Source organism: Scomber japonicus, chromosome 15 (genome assembly GCF_027409825.1).
Source record: "Scomber japonicus isolate fScoJap1 chromosome 15, fScoJap1.pri, whole genome shotgun sequence".
NCBI classification, from domain to species: Eukaryota; Metazoa; Chordata; class Actinopteri; order Scombriformes; family Scombridae; genus Scomber; species Scomber japonicus.
The window spans coordinates 27,620,139-27,639,162 of record NC_070592.1 but is presented as its reverse complement, the minus strand read 5'-3'; the positions used below and the strand labels follow the sequence as shown (position 1 = coordinate 27,639,162).

The 19,024-nt window shown below is 39.4% G+C and overlaps 1 protein-coding gene across 2 annotated transcripts in view; it reads right to left on the bottom strand.

The window, feature by feature from the left end:
- Nucleotides 1-485: 485 nt before the first annotated feature.
- LOC128373752 (septin-7) overlaps nt 486-19,024 on the bottom strand; it is a 41,275-nt gene continuing 22,736 nt past the window's right edge. Inside the window, exons 4-14 of one of the 2 annotated variants that reach the window (XM_053333928.1) lie at nt 15,230-15,330; nt 15,015-15,149; nt 11,281-11,398; nt 9,428-9,520; nt 9,167-9,263; nt 5,781-5,832; nt 5,330-5,455; nt 4,856-4,876; nt 2,634-2,769; nt 2,378-2,523; nt 486-1,863 (exon numbers count right to left, since the gene is read on the bottom strand). In XM_053333928.1, coding sequence (XP_053189903.1) covers nt 1,827-1,863; nt 2,378-2,523; nt 2,634-2,769; nt 4,856-4,876; nt 5,330-5,455; nt 5,781-5,832; nt 9,167-9,263; nt 9,428-9,520; nt 11,281-11,398; nt 15,015-15,149; nt 15,230-15,330 — 1,062 coding nt within the window. In that variant the 3' untranslated portion in view covers nt 486-1,826. The remainder of the gene's footprint in view (nt 1,864-2,377; nt 2,524-2,633; nt 2,770-4,855; nt 4,877-5,329; nt 5,456-5,780; nt 5,833-9,166; nt 9,264-9,427; nt 9,521-11,280; nt 11,399-15,014; nt 15,150-15,229; nt 15,331-19,024) is intronic. The other variant, XM_053333930.1, reaches the window with a different exon arrangement.

Sequence of the window (19,024 nt, the reverse complement as noted above, 5' to 3'; positions counted from 1 at the left end):
CTTGGTTGGAATGAAAACCTGCAGCAACATGACAGTTTAGACACCTTTGGTTTAGGCTAAACCCTTTCTTTCCAAAGAAGGTAAAACATCATGTATCTATTCCCCTTTCCTGTTCCAACATGACAATGCCTTTGTGCACAAAAACAGCTCTATAAGAAGTTTGGTGTAGAGAAAGTTGACTGACCTGCACAGAGCCCTGACCACAACTTCATCTAACACCTATGGGATGAACTGCAGCACTGACTATGACCTACAACAATGCTCTTGAAACTGAACGGGAGCAATTCTCTGCAGTAACGTTCCAACATCTAGTGGAAACCTTGAAAACAGAAGAGTGGAGAGTGTTGTAGCAATATGTTAATGTTTCAAAACATGCTTTAGGAATTAAGTGTTCAATAATGTTACAGTTGCTCACATACTTTTTGCTACACAGTGTACATTTTTGCCATGTAGGGTAAATTTTTCAAACACTTTCACCAAATGTATCTGTTTTTCCCCCATCACAATTTTATTACGTGACTTTTTACAGTAAAAACAAAACATTATAAAATACAGATGCAGTACACAAACAGTGCTAAATGTGATGTAAAGAAAGCCAGCTTGGTACAGTTACAGAGCTGTCTAAACGCCTTTTCACTGAAGAATCTCAACACCAGCTTTGCTATCAACCCACATGTCACACAGGCTTTCCAAATCCTGCCCCTGGAAAGATTTCTTTCTGTTCTGTTGTTAATGCAAATTTGTCTAGAACGTCTCAGTTCAGACCAAAATGCGTCTGGACGCCATTGGATAGACCCACAACCAATTAGAGCAACGAAACATGTGACATAGCCCTCTGTACAGTTATCATATCAATCCCACCCCATATTAGATAAATGGTTGTGATTGGCCAACGGTGGAGCGCCACGCACATCTGCAAGAGCAAATAAAACATGAGCTTGCACATTGGTCTGGTTTCCAGGTTGGTTGCATATAGAATCTGGATAAGAAGTTCAACTAAAGGTGTGTAGATTCATTATGTAAAAAGCAGTTAAGCAGTTTCTTTACAGTGTTGCACTCAGGGTGAGTGAAGTCAGGAATATATGGAGGGTTTCCAAGAGCAGGGTTGGAAATCACGGGCTATGATAATCAAAAACATAATCAACACAATTTCTCTACCAGGGCCAATACAAAAGAAAAAAAAAGAAAAGAAAATGAACACAAAGTAAGAAAATGTCACACATGACTGAAATTAAACACTGCAGTTCATGGTTATACAATTTACATTACAGGAGATGGAGGAGTAGAATACCTTGGGAGGAAATACAATGTGAGACCTACAAAAGAGAACTGAAAGATATATATTTATATAAAAACAGTGCCTGAGGTGAGCTTCAGCCTTACCCAGTCTGCTAACATGCAGGAAGTGAAAGGCTGACCTCTTTGTTTTTTTGGCATTAAAAGGATGGAGCACTGCCAGTGCACCATCCAACATTCCCAAACAAGAAGAAGAAAAGAGGATGACTGAGTGGACTCTGAACTTTGTATCTAACATTACATTATACCAGTGGTGTTTTGTCTGTGTACATCATTTTGTGTCCTTGTAAGGAATCAACAGAAATAAAAACAGTTCTTCAAAGAGGAACAAGTAGAAGTGTGGAGTATTATCCAGATGGATTGGTCAAATTCAGAGTCTACACAATACTGCCCCCTGGCTTTCTTTTGATTATTACACAGTAATATGGTCAAACAGCGGATGTAGTTGATTGACAGATGTTTTGACAATCAAGGCTGGCAGGTTGGCAAATATTAACACACTGTAACATTGGGAAGGTCCTCCGGAGATATTAAAATATCTTCTTCTTTTTGTTCTTTTCCAAGGTCCTGTAAAATACAAGAAACAAGAACACAGAAGCAGTCAGGCATCCAAAAGTCTGTTGCCTTCCAAAAAACTAAGTTTGAATATGCTCCAGGTGCAATACTGCAATTCCTTGCATCATTTCTTAGCAAGTCTGCTCTGTTTTAGTGCTTGCAAAATTGAATGAAATGCTGCAAGGCATGAAGTGGCTGCTTAAAATAATCCTACAAAAACCTATTTTCTAAATTAATATGGGCTTTTAGCAGATTTGCATTCTGGTTATTTGGCATTTAATTGGTTTGCACAGTAGGAACGCACGACTGCTGAAGCCAGAACAGTCAAACACACTACTAGACAACTACCAGTCTAGTGGAATGTATTCATATTTTAAGAGTGGGGAGTCCAAACTGGAAAATAACATCTAACACTTGATAGGCTGGCAGTGATCTATATTTTGTTGTTGTCAACAAACATACAAGACAATTATATAGTTTACATAAAGGCTTCGTCATTTCTTAAAACGTGTGAAGGTGAGTTTACCTGGAGGCGTCTAGTTTCTGCTGTTCCAGAATCCTCTGCTGGGCCTCCCAGTTGGCCTTCTCCTCCTCGTGTTGGCGACGCTTGTCTTCCAGTTCTCTGTGCTGGGCCTCCAGGTTCTTTTTCATTTGCTCGTGACGCCTCTGGAGCTGCAGGGATGCAGAAGTGCAGTCAGAGGTTTGCCATGAGTTTAGAAAAGAAGAAAAACACAATACAAAAAAAACAACAAACCCCCCCACTATTAATTGCATGAATTTACCTCAGCCTCAGAGTCTTTAAGCTTCTGGAGCTTCTCTTTAACCTTCATCTCAAACACTTGTTCCATTTCTTGTTCCATCTTTTTCATCTTAGACACATGGTCCCGCCGCTCCTCTTCCATCTGGGCAAGAGGACTCCTGAAGAGATAAACCATGTTCATACAGACAGCACACAGTGGCAAACATGTGGATGGTGACACATCTGTGACATCCCAGGTGGACATTTAAGTGTTAAACACAGATGTGCCCCCCTCCCCATTAGATTTGTGTGGCTGAGTGCCGAGTGATGAGGAGAGGAAGGATCAGGGGAAGAGGATAGACCAGGCTTGCTTTCCTTCCCTGGAAGTCCTCTACAATAGACAGCTTCCAGGGAGGGGTGTAGCTAAAAGATGACAGGGGCTTTTTATTATTTTAGTCTGAAACTAACCATGCCTTGTTCTGCAATAATGTCTACATTAGCAACATGTCCAGAGGAAGCAGTGTCAAGAGTAGCTAGCGGAGGCATGTTTACCCTGTTTCTAATGCTAAATTACATGTTTACGAGTTAGAGAGCTATATTTATTCAAATAAACTGTAGAGATGAGCACTAATGGCAGCAAGTTTTTAGACACCTATAACTGAAAACAATATAAATATATTATTATTGGACAATATACATTTGTCCAATAATTTGGTGTCTCAGTTGTACTTTATGTTTTATTCTAACTTTAAAATATTGTCATGCTAACAAACTAAACTAAGATGGTACACATTATATCTGCTAAAAATGAACATGTCATCATTTTTATAGTGAGAAAGCTGGCACAGTTACATCAGCATTTAGCTCCGGTTATTCTGACTTGAGGGCATTATTCCAAGATGGCTAGCCTTGGCTAGCAGTGCAGTCTCACCAGATCAATAAAACTTCAGCTAAAATGAGCTTTTTGTTATCAGGTTATATATTTCTGGCAACAGGTGAAACCAGCTGACAAGCTGTGTATAGTGACTTCTTAATGAGCAGAATTCAGTCTGATTAGACCATGCTAATGAACTAAAATAAGATAGTTAGATGGTCAACATTATACCTGATGAACTTTAGTTTGTTAGTGCTGTTATTGTGAGCAAGTTAACATGCTAACTACAGCTAAATAGATGCTGAATCTTTGAGGCTACAACCAGAGTGTTAGACTGTTGATAATTAAATATTGACCGTTATGTTTAGATTTTTTTTTAACATAGCTAGATAAGTTTAACATAGTCAATGATATAAAAGATGTTTGATATAGAGCCTTAAAATTGGTTATACAAGAATTGTGTAGAGTAGACCGTGATAGGAAAGTACTGCACACCCAATGTTGTAGTGAGTTACTGATTACTGAAAGTACACTTGAGAACAGTAAGAAAGTGTCACACACTCTAACTCTATATGTATGTGTGTTGGCTCTCAGGCCTTCTACAAGATTGAGAGCTTCACCAGAATATGCAACACTTTTTTCCTATATTTGTGACCAGATATCTACTGTGGGGTTACACTTAAAATAGAACTTTCTTCTTCCAAATGTCTTGGCAAAAAGGCAGCATTACATGACATATTGCCAATGCTAATTTTAGCATTTAACTTAAAGCACTGTGCCTACACACAGCTGCAGGAAGGAATTGGATGGATTTATACGTATACCAAAAGAGAGCTCTCCTTTTCAAGCCTAGCTGGTAAATTAAGCTGAAAACACACCGCAAGTGCTGCCCCTAGCACCAACAGGAAGTGTTGTGCTGTAGTGTGTCAATATAGTAGTTACCTGGATGTAACTCCAGTGCTATAAGTGCAGCATGGGACAACAAAGTAGTAAATAACTTCTGTAGTTGGGTCAATGTTGTATTCAAGTACAGAACAGCCTTTTCTCTGGAATGCACTTTTCAGGGGTGGCAACAGTGGCCTGGTGGCAGCAGCTAGCAGTTGTTTGACATTCGGCTGCAGTGGTGTGTTTTAGCCTTTAATTAGCCATTTAAGTTTCTCAACAGACTTCAATGAAGACATCAAATGTACTTCATAAGAACTGTATAATGAAACTGCAAAGAAAGTAGCCAGCTTGCTGATTGCCAATGTGCTTTATGGAATGACAGACACATTGCAAATATCTAAGGCAGAAGCAGAAAGAAAATTCTATGAGATAGGGGAAATGAACAAGGTTGGAGCGAGGAGGATAGAAGCATCTGTGATGTTATGAAGAAGTGAAATGACACTTACATGCCTTCAGTCGTCTCAGGTCTAAAAACAAACAAATGCACAGACACTTAGCTTACTGCCATAACCCATGCATTAGCTTGTGAGAGTGTGCTGGTGATTACTGATGGCTGCAGCTTGTGGATTAGAAGTCAGATGGTGCCTCAGTTAGTGCTGTCAGATTAGACACAACTGATACTGGTGGCCAGTTAGTTAGTGTGGAGGGTGGGAGGATTAGTGCTGGCTTGTTTGGGCCAGGAGTGGGTTTAAAGGTTTGGGCTGATTTAGTGACAGCTTGGCAACTTTATCAGCTGGTGCAGGCGTTGACCTCTGAACTGTAATTACCTCCACGGTGACACAGTGCATGAACCGCTCAGAGACCAGAACCAGCAGTCAAATCAGTGGCACGTTCCAGTGGGATGGAAGATGACCTCTCGTACACATTTTTAACGGGGCAATTACAGAAATATGAACACAGTACTGTACTCATAAACTCACTTGGTTAGCTGTCCTTTGGTCTTGTTGTTGTCCACACCGTTGTAGGTGACCGCAGCCAGTTTCCTGCTGCGGTAGTTCTCATAATGAACGTTGTTTGTGACATCTTTCAGGTCCTGCATATGGGTCCTTTAAAACAACAAGAGGGGACATAAATAAGCACATTATCTCACCCCTGATTATAGAAATCAATCAGGCTTTAATTGTGTTGTGTTTGTCATAAGATCTGCACAATATGCTGTTTTACTTGAGATGTTTTATTTTAAATGTGATTAATTATGTGCAGCACTTTTATTAGTAATATGATTACGACCCCTTCTATTATTACAGATTTGAGGGAAAATATTGCAGCTACCAGGTATTGATTTTTCATGGGTTGAAAGAGGTATTAGGCATTGATAGTCAGCCCAGCAGAAGCAGTCCTGTGTTGCAGATGATATGTGTTTTAGCTCACCTGATGAGCATGTTCCGGAGGATTGTAAAATCACAGTGCTCTCCATTCTCCACTGTGAGAAAAAGCAAACAGAGCAGAGTTTAGACGCAGTGAGAACATAACTGAGACCTGTAGAGACGAGAGTAGAAAACTGAACGTACTGTACAGCAACTAATATTTACCAATGATGAAAGAACTATAAGTTATTACAACCTGGGCTTAGTTTTCATATAGAATCTATCATGTATTTTATATATGCATTCAGTTATATTTTCACCTTCAGCCTTTGTGACTCTCAGGGTTCCATACTTTAAGCCTTGTAACTAGAATGTCTCAGGTCTTTTTCAGGCCCTGCAGATGACATAATGCCACCTAAAGCAGCATGTAGTACCACCCTCCACCAGCAGGGGGCATCGTGTGCTGCTTTTCTGTCCCTCCTACAGTTAACTCACCACAGTCCCCTGAGGTTTCTCTGGACTGCTGTGGTGGAGTGACTCACATAGCTTCTCAGGGACCTTGCCCTCTTTCTCTCTCCCGCCCTCTCTCCATATTTATGCTGACATGGAGCCAGAAACATTTTTGGTATTCTAAAACTCACTTGCCATGAACAGCAAACCAGTTTCATAGTAGCACTCCTACAAGTGATCCACTGGGCAGTTCTTACACTGAGACTACAGAAAGAGTCTGAACATGAGATTTGATGTCATCTGCAACGTTCCCATCATTGCCTTCAATTCATTTGTTACAGTACAGTAAATACCTCTGAGCTTAGTCACATTCAGACGTGCCTGTGTCCTCATCACTTCAAGCTGAATATGTTGTCATGTTTCATATGTCTCGCCACAGCGTGACTGAAACTTCCTGTGTCATGTCAAATAGGACTCTCATATCCTGTGCTGAAAAAAATTATTCTTTCCCAGCAGAACAAACACGAGCCGACTGTGTGGAGGCCAGTTCATAGAAAATAAGAATGAAGTTTATATAGGCTGGTATTTTATTCATTTTAGGAATGAAACTGACTCAGCATACAAGTATAAAAGTTACCTCGAGGGGGAGTATTATGTTAATCCTGTGATCTTCTTGTAATCTGTTTAAATTCAGTGTTACTCAACACTTTATATAAACCGAGGTTTGCATGTACGAGCAAGTCAGATTCATCAGTCTCTTAAATGCAATTAAAAGCAATCTCACCACATGGGACATTCAGTAACTGCTCTGAAGCTTTCAGTTATATCACACAGTCTTCATCAGCAGCCTGACTTACACAGTTGAGAACTTTAAGAACTAAAACAGGTTAAAGGACAGTTCACAATTTTTCAAGTCTGTCTTAAACCAACAGTAAGGAGCCCATATGAACACTGGAGCCTGTTTTTCTAGCTGTAATGATTCCTCCTGTTCATATTGACCATTAGAAGATCCCTTCATAATGCATTTACAATGGAAGTGATGGAGGACTAAATCCACAGTCCTCCTCATGCCATCTGAAGCTAATATGAAGCTTCAGCGTCCAAATGAGTCAAATCTTCATTTTCTGTTTCAACATTACAGTGTTTTTAGTGCCAAAGTCTTTGTGTTACTATACTTCCACCACAGCTCAACAGGAAACACTAAGAGGGAATTGCTAAAAAGTAAATGTGTCAGATATCACTTGATATGACTAACTCAGACTGCTGAAGCTGAATAGAAGTTGATCATCTACTTTTAAATGACTGTATGGGCACACTGTGGAATTTGTCCCATTTCTCCTGTTCATTCTGACTAGGAACACCTCTTTACTGTTCATATGGACACCCAACTGCTGCTTGAAGACAGATCTGAAGAAGTGATATCTTTCACTAACATGAAGTTAACCACCTGCAGGATTCAACAGTGAAGCTCAGACTGCTGAGGCCTCATATAAGCTTCACTTTTAAATAACTGTGTGGACACACTGTGGATTTTGTTCTCCATCACTTCTATTGAAAGCACATTTGAAGGAAATATTTTAATAGTCAGTATGAACAGGAGGAATGATTACAGAGAGGAAAACCTCTTTCACTGTTCATATGGACACATGCTGGTTTAAGACATTTGAAACATTGTGAAATTATCCTTGAAACTATTTTTGTTCATTCATTTTTTCCATTCTTCATTTATTTCCATGACAACTCCATATGCTGAAGATCATGTGACGCAGTCGCAAGCTTGTGGAGTGGACCTCAGTAGTGAGATTATTTCTGCCAACAACCGATGAAATGTTTCCACCTGTTTGACTTCTTTTACTCAGTGTTTTATGAGCTGTCTGAACCACACGTTTCTATCACTGCCCTCTGCAGTTGGCAGCAGTGTGTGTATTGTGTCACAGCAGACATGTGACTACATGTGCTACTGCAACACAACATAGACACAAAACAGCTGCCTACTTATCACTATGCTGTTCCATAGAATATCTACTGGTCAAAAACAGAGTACCTTTAACTTACTTTGTGTTATGTGTTATTGTCCATCTTGACTTTCTTATCATGTTACTATGATGGAAAAATGTTATTTGAATGTGTTATCACTTGGATGGGTTCCAAACTACATTTTGTTAGCAGTCTTTCCAGTTGTTTGATTTAGAACTCTTTTTCTTTTTTCCTTTTTACTGTTGGTCATCTTGAAAACATTTAAATGATTAGTTTTATTACAAAACTATAAAACAAAACTACATGTGGTTTGTGATTAATTTCATAATTATATTATGGAAATTGTACATAAATATGAATTTCATGTGACAGGTTTCAGTTTCTTCTTTAAATATAATGTATATTTTTCTGCTAAATTGATTTAAAGGACACAAAAAGCCTCTTTATAATTAAGATTAAATAATTTGACTAAGTTTTATTTTCTGATATATTATATAATGTAATTGCCATTTCTATAACCTAAATATCACACTTTATTATTTATTTGTATTTAAAATGTATGAGTTTTAAATTCATTTGTCTTTATAATTGTATAATTGTAAATGTCCAGTATATGTAAGCATAACTAAAGCTTGTAATGTAAGATTGCATTCTATCTCATTCATTTGTTGATCAGTGTGAGTTTAAAGTAATTCAACATAAAGAATAAATAGTTCTTATTTCTTATATTTAATATATTTGGCCTTTACGCTCCTAATTCTGATGCAAAGTCATGCTTGTGTACCATCCCTCATGTATTACAGTGTGTGCTATGGATAAGCTGATCAATGGGATGAGAGCAAAACCAGAGCGCATGGCTTGTGTTACTGCTTTGCAAACCATGTACACATGATGTTCAATAATCCAATAAAACTGTGGAAATATGTGTATGTGTGTGTGTGTGTGTGTGTGTGAGAGAGAGAGAGATTCCACTTAGTTGATCAATTTCCAGTCTTGGGATAAGTTTGACCTTTGACCTCTCACCTTCAGCCACACCCCAGGGGTACTGCCTCCCGCGCACTCGCTTTCCATTGACCTCGATAATGGTGTTACTACCCACTACAGCCAGGGGTAAACGATCCTGCAGAGAGGAGGGAGGGGACACAACTGTTGCATAGCTCACACACAACGCCTAAAAATACACTGTAGGCTGTGGGTGTGTACTAATATACACACAAACACTGTGTATTAAACTTCAATAACAGAAACACAGATTTACTCGTTGGTTACTTCAGCAGAACATACCTTGATCTTCCTGACTATCTTCATCTCCTCCTCATCATCCGTGTCTGGGAACTCGTAGATTTTTATTTTGTGCTCCTGGATTTCTTTCATGATCTATACACAAACACACACACACACACACACACACACAGCAGAGAGGAGGAGATGGAAAAAAACATACGAGAGGTAATGTAGTGAAGTGAGCTCTATGTGGGACACATAGCTCAATAGTTACACTGGAGGTTTCGTCAATACACACATAGGAGGAGGAAGCTATCATTTGATTATGGAGGCTTATGATGGATAATAAAGTAATAGATAGCTTGCTGTGGATGTCTACTGTGAAGGTAGATCACGTCTTTGTATCTAACTTTAAAACAAGGACTGTCTAGTTTGTGTGTCCTTCATATATCTCAACAACTGTTCATCTGATCTAATTCACAGTTGGCAGGTGTATTGCTGGGAACCGGAGGAAGTACAGTGTCAAATTTGTTGCAATTTGAACATCTAGCCCCGTCTCCATAACTACTTTTGTCGGACAATATATTGTCTCAGAAATAATCGCGATAAACGATATTATTGTCATTTGAAGATCATTTTATACCACTGATATAATGATAATATAATAGTATAGTAATATAAGAGGAGTGGGATGTAAAAACACAGACTGTCATTATGGTTGGGGACAGAGTTATTTACCTTTAATTCTTCTACAGTCTCCACTCAGGATGTACACAGTGAGGAATGGAGGACACTACTTGTTTAGCCAATGTGACATGAATAGCTTCTTAGCTCTTGTACGATAAGTGCATATATAGACGTGATGATGTTGATATTTATGTTATTGTACAATAAGTTGATAAGAGTAACAGGCCTATGAAAAAGTGACAGTCAATATTAATAAGAATATAGAAGATTAAGAATGTTTATAAGATGCTTTTTTGTGTGGAGGGAAGTGTTGCTGTACATTGATGAGGACCTATGGGCTGGTTGTAAGGATTGTTTTTGACATTGATACTTCATTGACTTTATCATTCATGCCTATTTTAAGTGTACTGTCTGGTTGCTTTGTGCTGTAGCTTCCACTTGGAAAATGAAATACACACACACACACAAAAAAAAAGAATGTCAAGGGTTGGGCCAAAAATGTTCAAACCTGGTTGTTACTAAGTCAAATACTAGATCAGACTGGTAACACCAAATGTTGGTTTGTGGTTTTGTCTTCACACCAAACAAATAAAAAAAAAAAACATATTTTACATATTTAGGTCCAAAGTGCTAAATAAACTGCAGAAAACTATCTTGACACTTTATTTACCCTCTGAAGGTCACTACTGTGTGACTCAACATAGATCTCTCCAATCACGTTTGTTAATTGGCGATATGTCATTTTGTAAGGGTCATTGGGTCAGCTCTCTGCACCCAATTCAACACCCAATAACAAAGCTTCTAATAGAATGAGAGAGAGTCAACATCCTCATGCATCAAAACACTCAAAGAGTTTGTTTGTACAGTCAATATCAGATAACTGAGAACATAAAACTAAATGATTTTAAAGTGGTAAGTGTAACAGAGATATGATTGAAAGTAACAAGTGAGTGCTTTTGCAATTGTAGATGCTTGATGAGAGCACAAAGGGTTAATCACATTGTCATATTGTTTATACTGATGTATTACAAGTTGGATTAAGTGCTGTCAACACAGGTTGCAGATGTAAGCTATTTTTAATTTGAACGTGTCATGATGATAATTGATGATAATTGTGAGTCCATTGACTTTAAATCAAACCTGTTTACGCTCCTACACTGGACCTGACCGGCAAAACCAGAAACCGACCCAACCCTCGTAACCGCGTCAACGAGTTGATCACGCACCTGTTTCTTGAACAGCTGACACTCCTCTGGCGTCATTGTGTCGGCTTTGGCGATGAGGGGGATGATGTTTACTTTTTCGTGTAACCTCTTCATGAATTCGATATCGAGAGGCTTCAGCCTGGAGAGGGGAAGCAGAGGAGGAGAGACAGATGAAACGTTAGTGACGGCGGATGGATCTGGTTTAAGTAGAGCTGTGGGGACGGAACGGGTGAAGCGGTGAGCTCCTGTCACACAGCCTGCGGGGGATGGAAGTCATGTTTTGTGGCTTGGCTGACCTTAAACTGCACATGTGAAATGGTTCAGACAGCAGAGGAGATCAGAGCTGATTGGAATCCTCTTTCAAATGGCATTATAGTGTTTTGCTGTTGTTTGTCTGTTTTGCTGCCAAAGCATCTAAAAAATGCTCTATTTAGATAAAGTATGTGCTGTAGTTGCAGAACTAGTTCATAATCCACATAAAGAGTAAGTGTAAACCAGTTTTTAAAGGCTGATGCAAACAGATATTCAATTTACAGCTGCTAGTAGGTGATATTGATACAAACTCATTTAAAGGAATAGTTCAACAGTTTGGAAAAAGTATGTTAATTTGCTTTCTTTCAGTGTTTTCAATGTTTCTTCTTCCACATACATTAAGCCAAATCAGAATGATATGAGCAGTCAGGCTCTGTGCAAATGTATTTTAATAGAAAAGGAAACTATGCAAAAAACCCCAAAATAAAATATGAAAAAATGCATCACAAATTATTTTTACTTCTAACCAAAACAATTAAAAATGATGTGTGATGTCACCGATCAAACACATAACATCTGTGATATTGGCAATGGAAAGATGTAAATCCAAACCATGTTAAAACATGTGTTAACCCGTGTAATCTTGATTTCACCACATTTCAGAGAGAGTTATAGGTTGTTCCTGGCTATTTTCACATTCGTGGTAGTTTGTTTCATCTTGCTGCATGATCAGCTGCTATTGTCTCCATCTGTGAGAGCAAAGCTGTGGACAAATGTTTGGGAGTGTTTCAAGCGCTACTCTATTCAGTTATTCCACATATGGCCCTTTGGCCTTAATACAGAAAATGTCTTCAATCTTGAACTATTTCCATGACAGTGATTGCTTAACAGACTGTCAGTAAATCTTATGTACAAACATGAAACAGGATTATAGTGCATTATATATTGATAATGCATTCATCATACCAGACAGAGAGAGAAAAAAAAGAATATCTGTCCACCCAACAATAAATGACATAATTCAGGGATGATGAAACTTTTCATTCTTAAATTGTTCACAAACTGCATTCATGCAAATGATAATGTCTCTAAACTTTCCAAACTGTCTCTGTTTGCTTTTTCTACAGCCACTACTGTAGGAAGCTCTTCACTGTGAAGAGATGTGATGTAAAGTGAACACCTGCTGCTTCTTGGCAACAAGATGAATGAATATAGTGGAGATTTTAGGCTTCATAAAATTGGATCCTGCAATGTGTGCATGTGTCTGAGCATACTTGAGGACTATCACATGTACTGAAACAAAAATGCCTTCCTAAATCTTATTATTTCCAGCCAACGGTCATAGATATATTCTGAGTTTAAACTGCAGTGCAGCAACAGGTTTCTCAAGCTTTCTAATGCAATTTCCCAGAAAAACTCAAACTACCAAAATGACTGCACTGCACATAGAAACAACCTGAGCTCATCCATGTAACTGTAACATAAAACAAATCAAAGGATCAAATAGCTTCTTTTTATTTACCTAAATGTCTGTGTATCTTTAAGTGGAAATGCTTCTAGAATAAAGTATAAGAGTGGTTTATATCTGGGATGTTGTCATTTCAAAATCATGGAAAAACCATCGACTTAAGTGAAAACAGCTCCACTTCTGCTCATAGCTGGTCAGGTAAATGTCTCCAGACACAGGCTCATGTATACATACAGGGAACACAGCTGTATATAAGCTGAGCAGCTCTGCCAAAGCAGTCCATGGAAATGATATCTCTTCCATGGGGGTTGCTGTGGTTACCCTGGCATTTCCACACACAGACACAGACACACACAGACACACAGACACACAAGTCCAGCTTTATGCCAATATGTGATTAAATAATAATGTGCCTTATCATAATAAATGATTTATTCAAATCTTAAAAATGTCCCAGGAATCTTGTTATCATCAGATACAATCAGCCTTATAACTCCCTGTAATGTGAGCTATGAATTTCACACTTCTTATAAGGCCAATGCTGGTCTGATGTTTTAGTGTAACCCTTGCACACTTACACACTCCGGGGCAGATGCTGAAATTGAATGGATCCATATGGTGCTTTTCTTTTGCCAAGAGAGGCAACAGGACTGCGGTCAGAAACACACACTGGGTCACTATGGCTCAAGAGGCTCAATAGTGCTGGACTGCAAAACCACCTTTTGTTGTAGGCAGCACAGCCTGGCTGAATGTATGAGCAACTCAGGCCAACTCTGGGTGTGTGTGTTTGTGTGTGTGTATGTATGCTTGGCAGTGTCCAGAGCCAAAACACAGATGGGAGGAATGGGGTCTCCAGGTCAGCTAGCTCAAGACAGATTACACCAATGTTATTCCTGCCTGTTAGCCTGGTAGGAAGCCACAGGCAGAGCCGCCTGGGTTTGGTCTACTTGACTCATGGCCAGCGAGTCATGCAGCGGGGGAGCAGCACTGAAACACAACAGCTGACTGTACTGCTCTCATATGAGTCTACACCATAATGAGCTGAGGGGAAAACATCTTGAAGAACAGCCTTATACTGAAAGCTCCTGACCTTACTGACATTTTTTCCTCAGCAATTTCTCAACCTTCATAGCTGGTATCTCATGCGGAGTTCCTCAAGGATCCATCCTAAGTCCTGTTGTCTTTTCCTTCTACATGCTTCCTCCTAGGCATGGCTATTAAAAGCACTGAACTAAAGTCCCAGACAGATACACACCTCCCTTTGTGCTCTTTCAGAGGCCTATCCCCCTTAAATTCTTGGATGTGCATTGCCAAGGCAACAACCAAAAGAGAAATATTGCAGAATCCAGAGCAATGTGTCATCCACACTCTCTGCAGCCTCTTTACTTTCCACTTGACCTGCGTTCAGCATCTCTGTCCACAGAAGCAGCTGTCTAATGATTCAGCTCCTAAAGTGCTGAGAGAACAACACCAGCCAGCCAAACTGCCTTCCTCAGGCTGACATCAGAAGTGTACTGAACCAAAAGAGTCTGCGTGTCGGCTCCACAGGTAGAAATCAACAGTGTTTGTATCTATTGATTCGTTGATACGGTTAATAAGTTGACAACACATATACAGCAGGATATTTGTGTGATTTAATCAGCTGTCTGCTCAGATTATGCCTGACGCTTGGCTAATGTGGACCGACTCATACAGAAAGCCCACTGCTTTGGATTTAACGCATGTTACTGTGTAGGTCTTAATAGGGCGTAAGTGGCTTAAAAGGGTCAATTCCGGTCTACAGTAAGAATTCTGGTAATTATATAGTCTAAGCCATTAAGAAATTGTACAGTGCACATGTAATGCGTTTCTTCCTAGCCTCAGGAATCAATGATTGTGAATCAGTTGCATGCAATGAATGTGTGAAAAAGACTGAACATATATACGACATACAAGAGATCAGTTTGCAAAATTCCCTTCTTAAAATACTACACAGCTTTGAACTTTTGTGTCATTCCAGGTATTCAATAATGAATATGACGTTTGTAAAACCTACCCGTGTCCAGACGGGGCGATGAAATACAGACAGCACTGCACTCTGCTGTCTGGCATCAGCCGTCTGTTGACCCGTGACTCTGCATTGAGGTAGTCCTCAAACTTACTGTCAATGTAGTCGATGACCGGCTGCCAGCTGGGGACGACACATCATTCACATTAATGTCAGGAACGTGTAATGACTCATATAAACCAGTGAGAGACGGCTGAGCTCACCAGTTACTGTTGTCGACGGCATCGCCAAAGCCAGGGGTGTCAACGATGGTGAGCAGAAGATGCACTCCTCCTTCTTTTACCAGAACCTTCGACTGTTCCACCTGCAAAGACCAAGAATGTTGATGGAAATCATTACAAGATTATTGCAGGCTAGAGGGCCAACACTATCTCTTTACTTGACTGCAACATTTTAATTATAGGTTATATTTCTTTCAATCCTTCAGACTATTTCCGCTTGAACCCGCACAGTGCTGTGTGAGTGCAAAAAAGAAATGCTGTACAAAAAAACAAATAAAGTCACATGTTGAAAGTAAGAGTTTTTAAATCTACCAACATACAAGTCAGGAAACACATCACGTTGACTGAATACTCTTTGTATTCCAGTGTCTAATGCTTCATATCTGATACCAGTTAGTATTTTACTGCTTTTCAAATCTAATTGTAAAGCTGATTTCCTCCCAGTGATCAGGCACAAACAACAAGGCATGCTTTCAATTATTATCTGACAGACAAGTAACTGACAGTCAAACAGAGTCAAATGACTGTATGACCGCATTGTCTACATCAGTTGATGTAACCTCTAACATTGTTAATCTTTAACATTGGTTAGTCAAGGCTCTCGATCAACAACCCTAACCCTAAGTCTAACACTTGAAAATGTATCAAATGAGGGTCCTTTTGAAATGATGTTCAGAACCCTTTCATGGTCTTCAGTATGGTCACAGTACCCTGTGTAATCCTGTGAAAAACTGTATTTTTTGAACATTTCAAAAGTAAAGTTCTTGCTTTCTACAATTTCTAGATATATGGCAACTGTTTTGTGGTTGTAGATCAGGGATGTCCAAACTATTCCATAAAAGTCTATGGCTGCAGGTTTTCATTCCAACCAAGCAGGATCACGCCAGGCTTCACTCAATTAATCAACTGATCTCAGTCTTCTGACAGCTTATTGGTCAAATCATGTGCTCTTGATTGGTTGGAACAAAAACCTGCAGACACATAATCCTTTATGGAATAGTTTGGACATGCTTGTTGTGGGTAAAGAAAAAAAGATCACAATTATGACAAATAGCTATGAAATGGTCAGGGTTAGGCAACTAAAACACCTGGTTAAGGTTAGGGTTGGATTGTGTTAATGGTTAATAAAAAGGTTAATGTTAATTGCAGCTCTTTGACAGGAGGTGAACTCGAGTTTCCTGCACATTGGAATTAAAAAAAAAGAAAAAAAGTCTGAAGCTGCTGAACAGTTCTGCTTCTGAACACATCAGAAAGGCCAGGAGGGTTGAGCTTTGATCAGCGTGGGGTCGGGGGGGGAAGAACTCGTGATCAGCAGATGAACTTTGATTTAATCAGCACATCTGAACCAGACCTTGTCTGCCACTCTGATGTCAGAGACTCAGAGCTTTCAGACTGTGACTGACTGATGAAAAACAGTCAGTACTGCTGAGGTCAAGCTGGGTCCACACAGCAGATCAACATCAAAACTACAACACTATGAAAATGCACATTGTATAGCCTTTGATTGCAGTCCAAGTCATGAACATGAATTTTCTTCTCAAGTTGATGACTTAAGATAAAAAATAACGAGTGCTGTAAAGGTTATGTAACATTAGAAGAAAGCTGCTAGTTTCTCTGAGGAGGAGAGAGCTAGAGCTAGAGCTTAACCTCAGCTAAACTGAGCCAATACCTTACACTTATATAGCACCACAGAATGCCTGTGGTACTCTCACAGACTGGGGCTGGGCTGCACTTCCACTACACCACATGTCGGTTACGCTGCGAAACCAGGTTCTCACAACAGAAGAAACCTCCTCAACCAAGGAAACGTGAATCAAAAAGCAAAGATTTAACACAGGAGATTGATGGTAAAAAGTGTACTTGACTGATGCCAGGAGACATTACAGCAGAGGGAACTGTTTCTATTCAGAGCTTTTGTTTGGGTGTAGTAGTGGCTGGTGAGGCCAAGACGTTCCAAGAACTAGACTAAATGCAAGATGCCATTTACCTGCAGACTCACTACTGCTGTACCAGGTTTAGCCAAAAAGAGGTGCATTACACATCTTTGAGTTGCAGTCATTTAAGCCTTTAGTTACTATTAGAGGAAGTCAGATGTTCAAAAAGAGCAGCAACAATAAGAAGACTGACAGAATAATAAGCAACTATTTTAATGACTGATTGATCATTATTAAAACGTCAGATTCCATCTTCTCAAATGTAACTATTTTCTGGTTTCTTCAGTTCTCTATGACAGTAAACTGAATATCTTTAGGTTGTGGACTGTTTGTTAAGACAAGAGAAGACATTGGATGATGTCACCTTCATTAATTAATTGATAAATAATGATAATAATTGGTAGTTGCAGCCCCTAACCCTAACCCTTACACTTAAGTAGAGCTGTGGGGACGAGCAAAGGGATGTATCCAGCTTACATAGCACTGACCTCTTATTGCCCCCACCTGACAGATCATGGAATCTTCTGGGGACATTACATATTGCATACATTAATTTCCTGGAGACTTAACACTTACTCAAACCTTGACCACTGACCCCCAAAAAAGCAGCTTTTTACGAATTGGGGACACTGCTTTTGATCCTAATTGGAAAAGTTGACCCAAGTAACTGGTCCTAAGTCTTAAATGTGTCCCACACAACAACAACAACAACAGTACAGGATCCTCTACAAAGCATTTATAGCAGACCTTAACCCCCATGACCCCAACCACCACTTACTGGCGTCCGTCACGTAGCCTGGCTGTGTTTAAACTGAACTCTGACCTGCAGGGCTGGCTACTGGGAGGTCGGGCTGCCCAGAGGTACTGACAGTACAGTGTGTGGGAGCTGACAAAATGTACTTTTAGAGAAATTCTAAATTGCACTCAGAATGAAATAGGTCTGATTTTATATGCAAACTCATGTAGAAATGAAAGCTACTGCAGAGCTGTTTGAATTACCCTCGCAGTAAGAGATGATACTAAGAAGAAAAACTGCAATATTTTAAACAGTATATATATAAGTTTTAATTTAAAACCATGTCTCACTGTGAAAGAAAGATGCTTGTGATGCTATAAATGTCTATGAGGCTGAAATGGAATGAGAACATCCTGAAACATCATGATCAAAGATAGCATAATATCTAAGATGAATGTTGCAGGACTGCTGATTGGACAGTTTTGTAATGAAAGCTGCAGTGTCTCTCTTCTTCTACTCTATAAAAAAGGATGAGTCAAGCTACAGGCATGCATATTAACCAGACAGGCTGCCCACAGACAGTGAGCTCATGGGAAAGGAACAACAACAACACTATACTACACCTTACCACAATACAATGGTAATTTGAGATGTTAGTACTACAGTTCAGTGTTTGACTGGATCACAGGAGTGCAAGCTTATTGGATGGTGATATAATGTGAATGGATTGTGGGAAAACAAACCACATGATGAAGTGGTGGTGATCTAACCTCTATAAGTCAGTCCATAAGTGGTAATTAAACATAAGAGATCCAAAAGTATAAAGGTAGTCCTCTATCAAGACTCAAAATACAGGATTGATTGACAGGTCTTCACTTATGACAGACCAGTTCAAATATGAGCTTCTTGATGGTCAGTAGGTCAGAGTTCACCCTTAATTGACTTTGACAGTGGATTTGTACAGACAGCTGACACAAACACTGTTGCATTCTCTTTGAGATTGATCACAGTATCTGATCTGACTGTTCACAATGCTCGTTATTTATTAATGACACACATGGAAACACTGATATCTCTATTCTTTTTCAGTGCTGAGTACACAGCAAT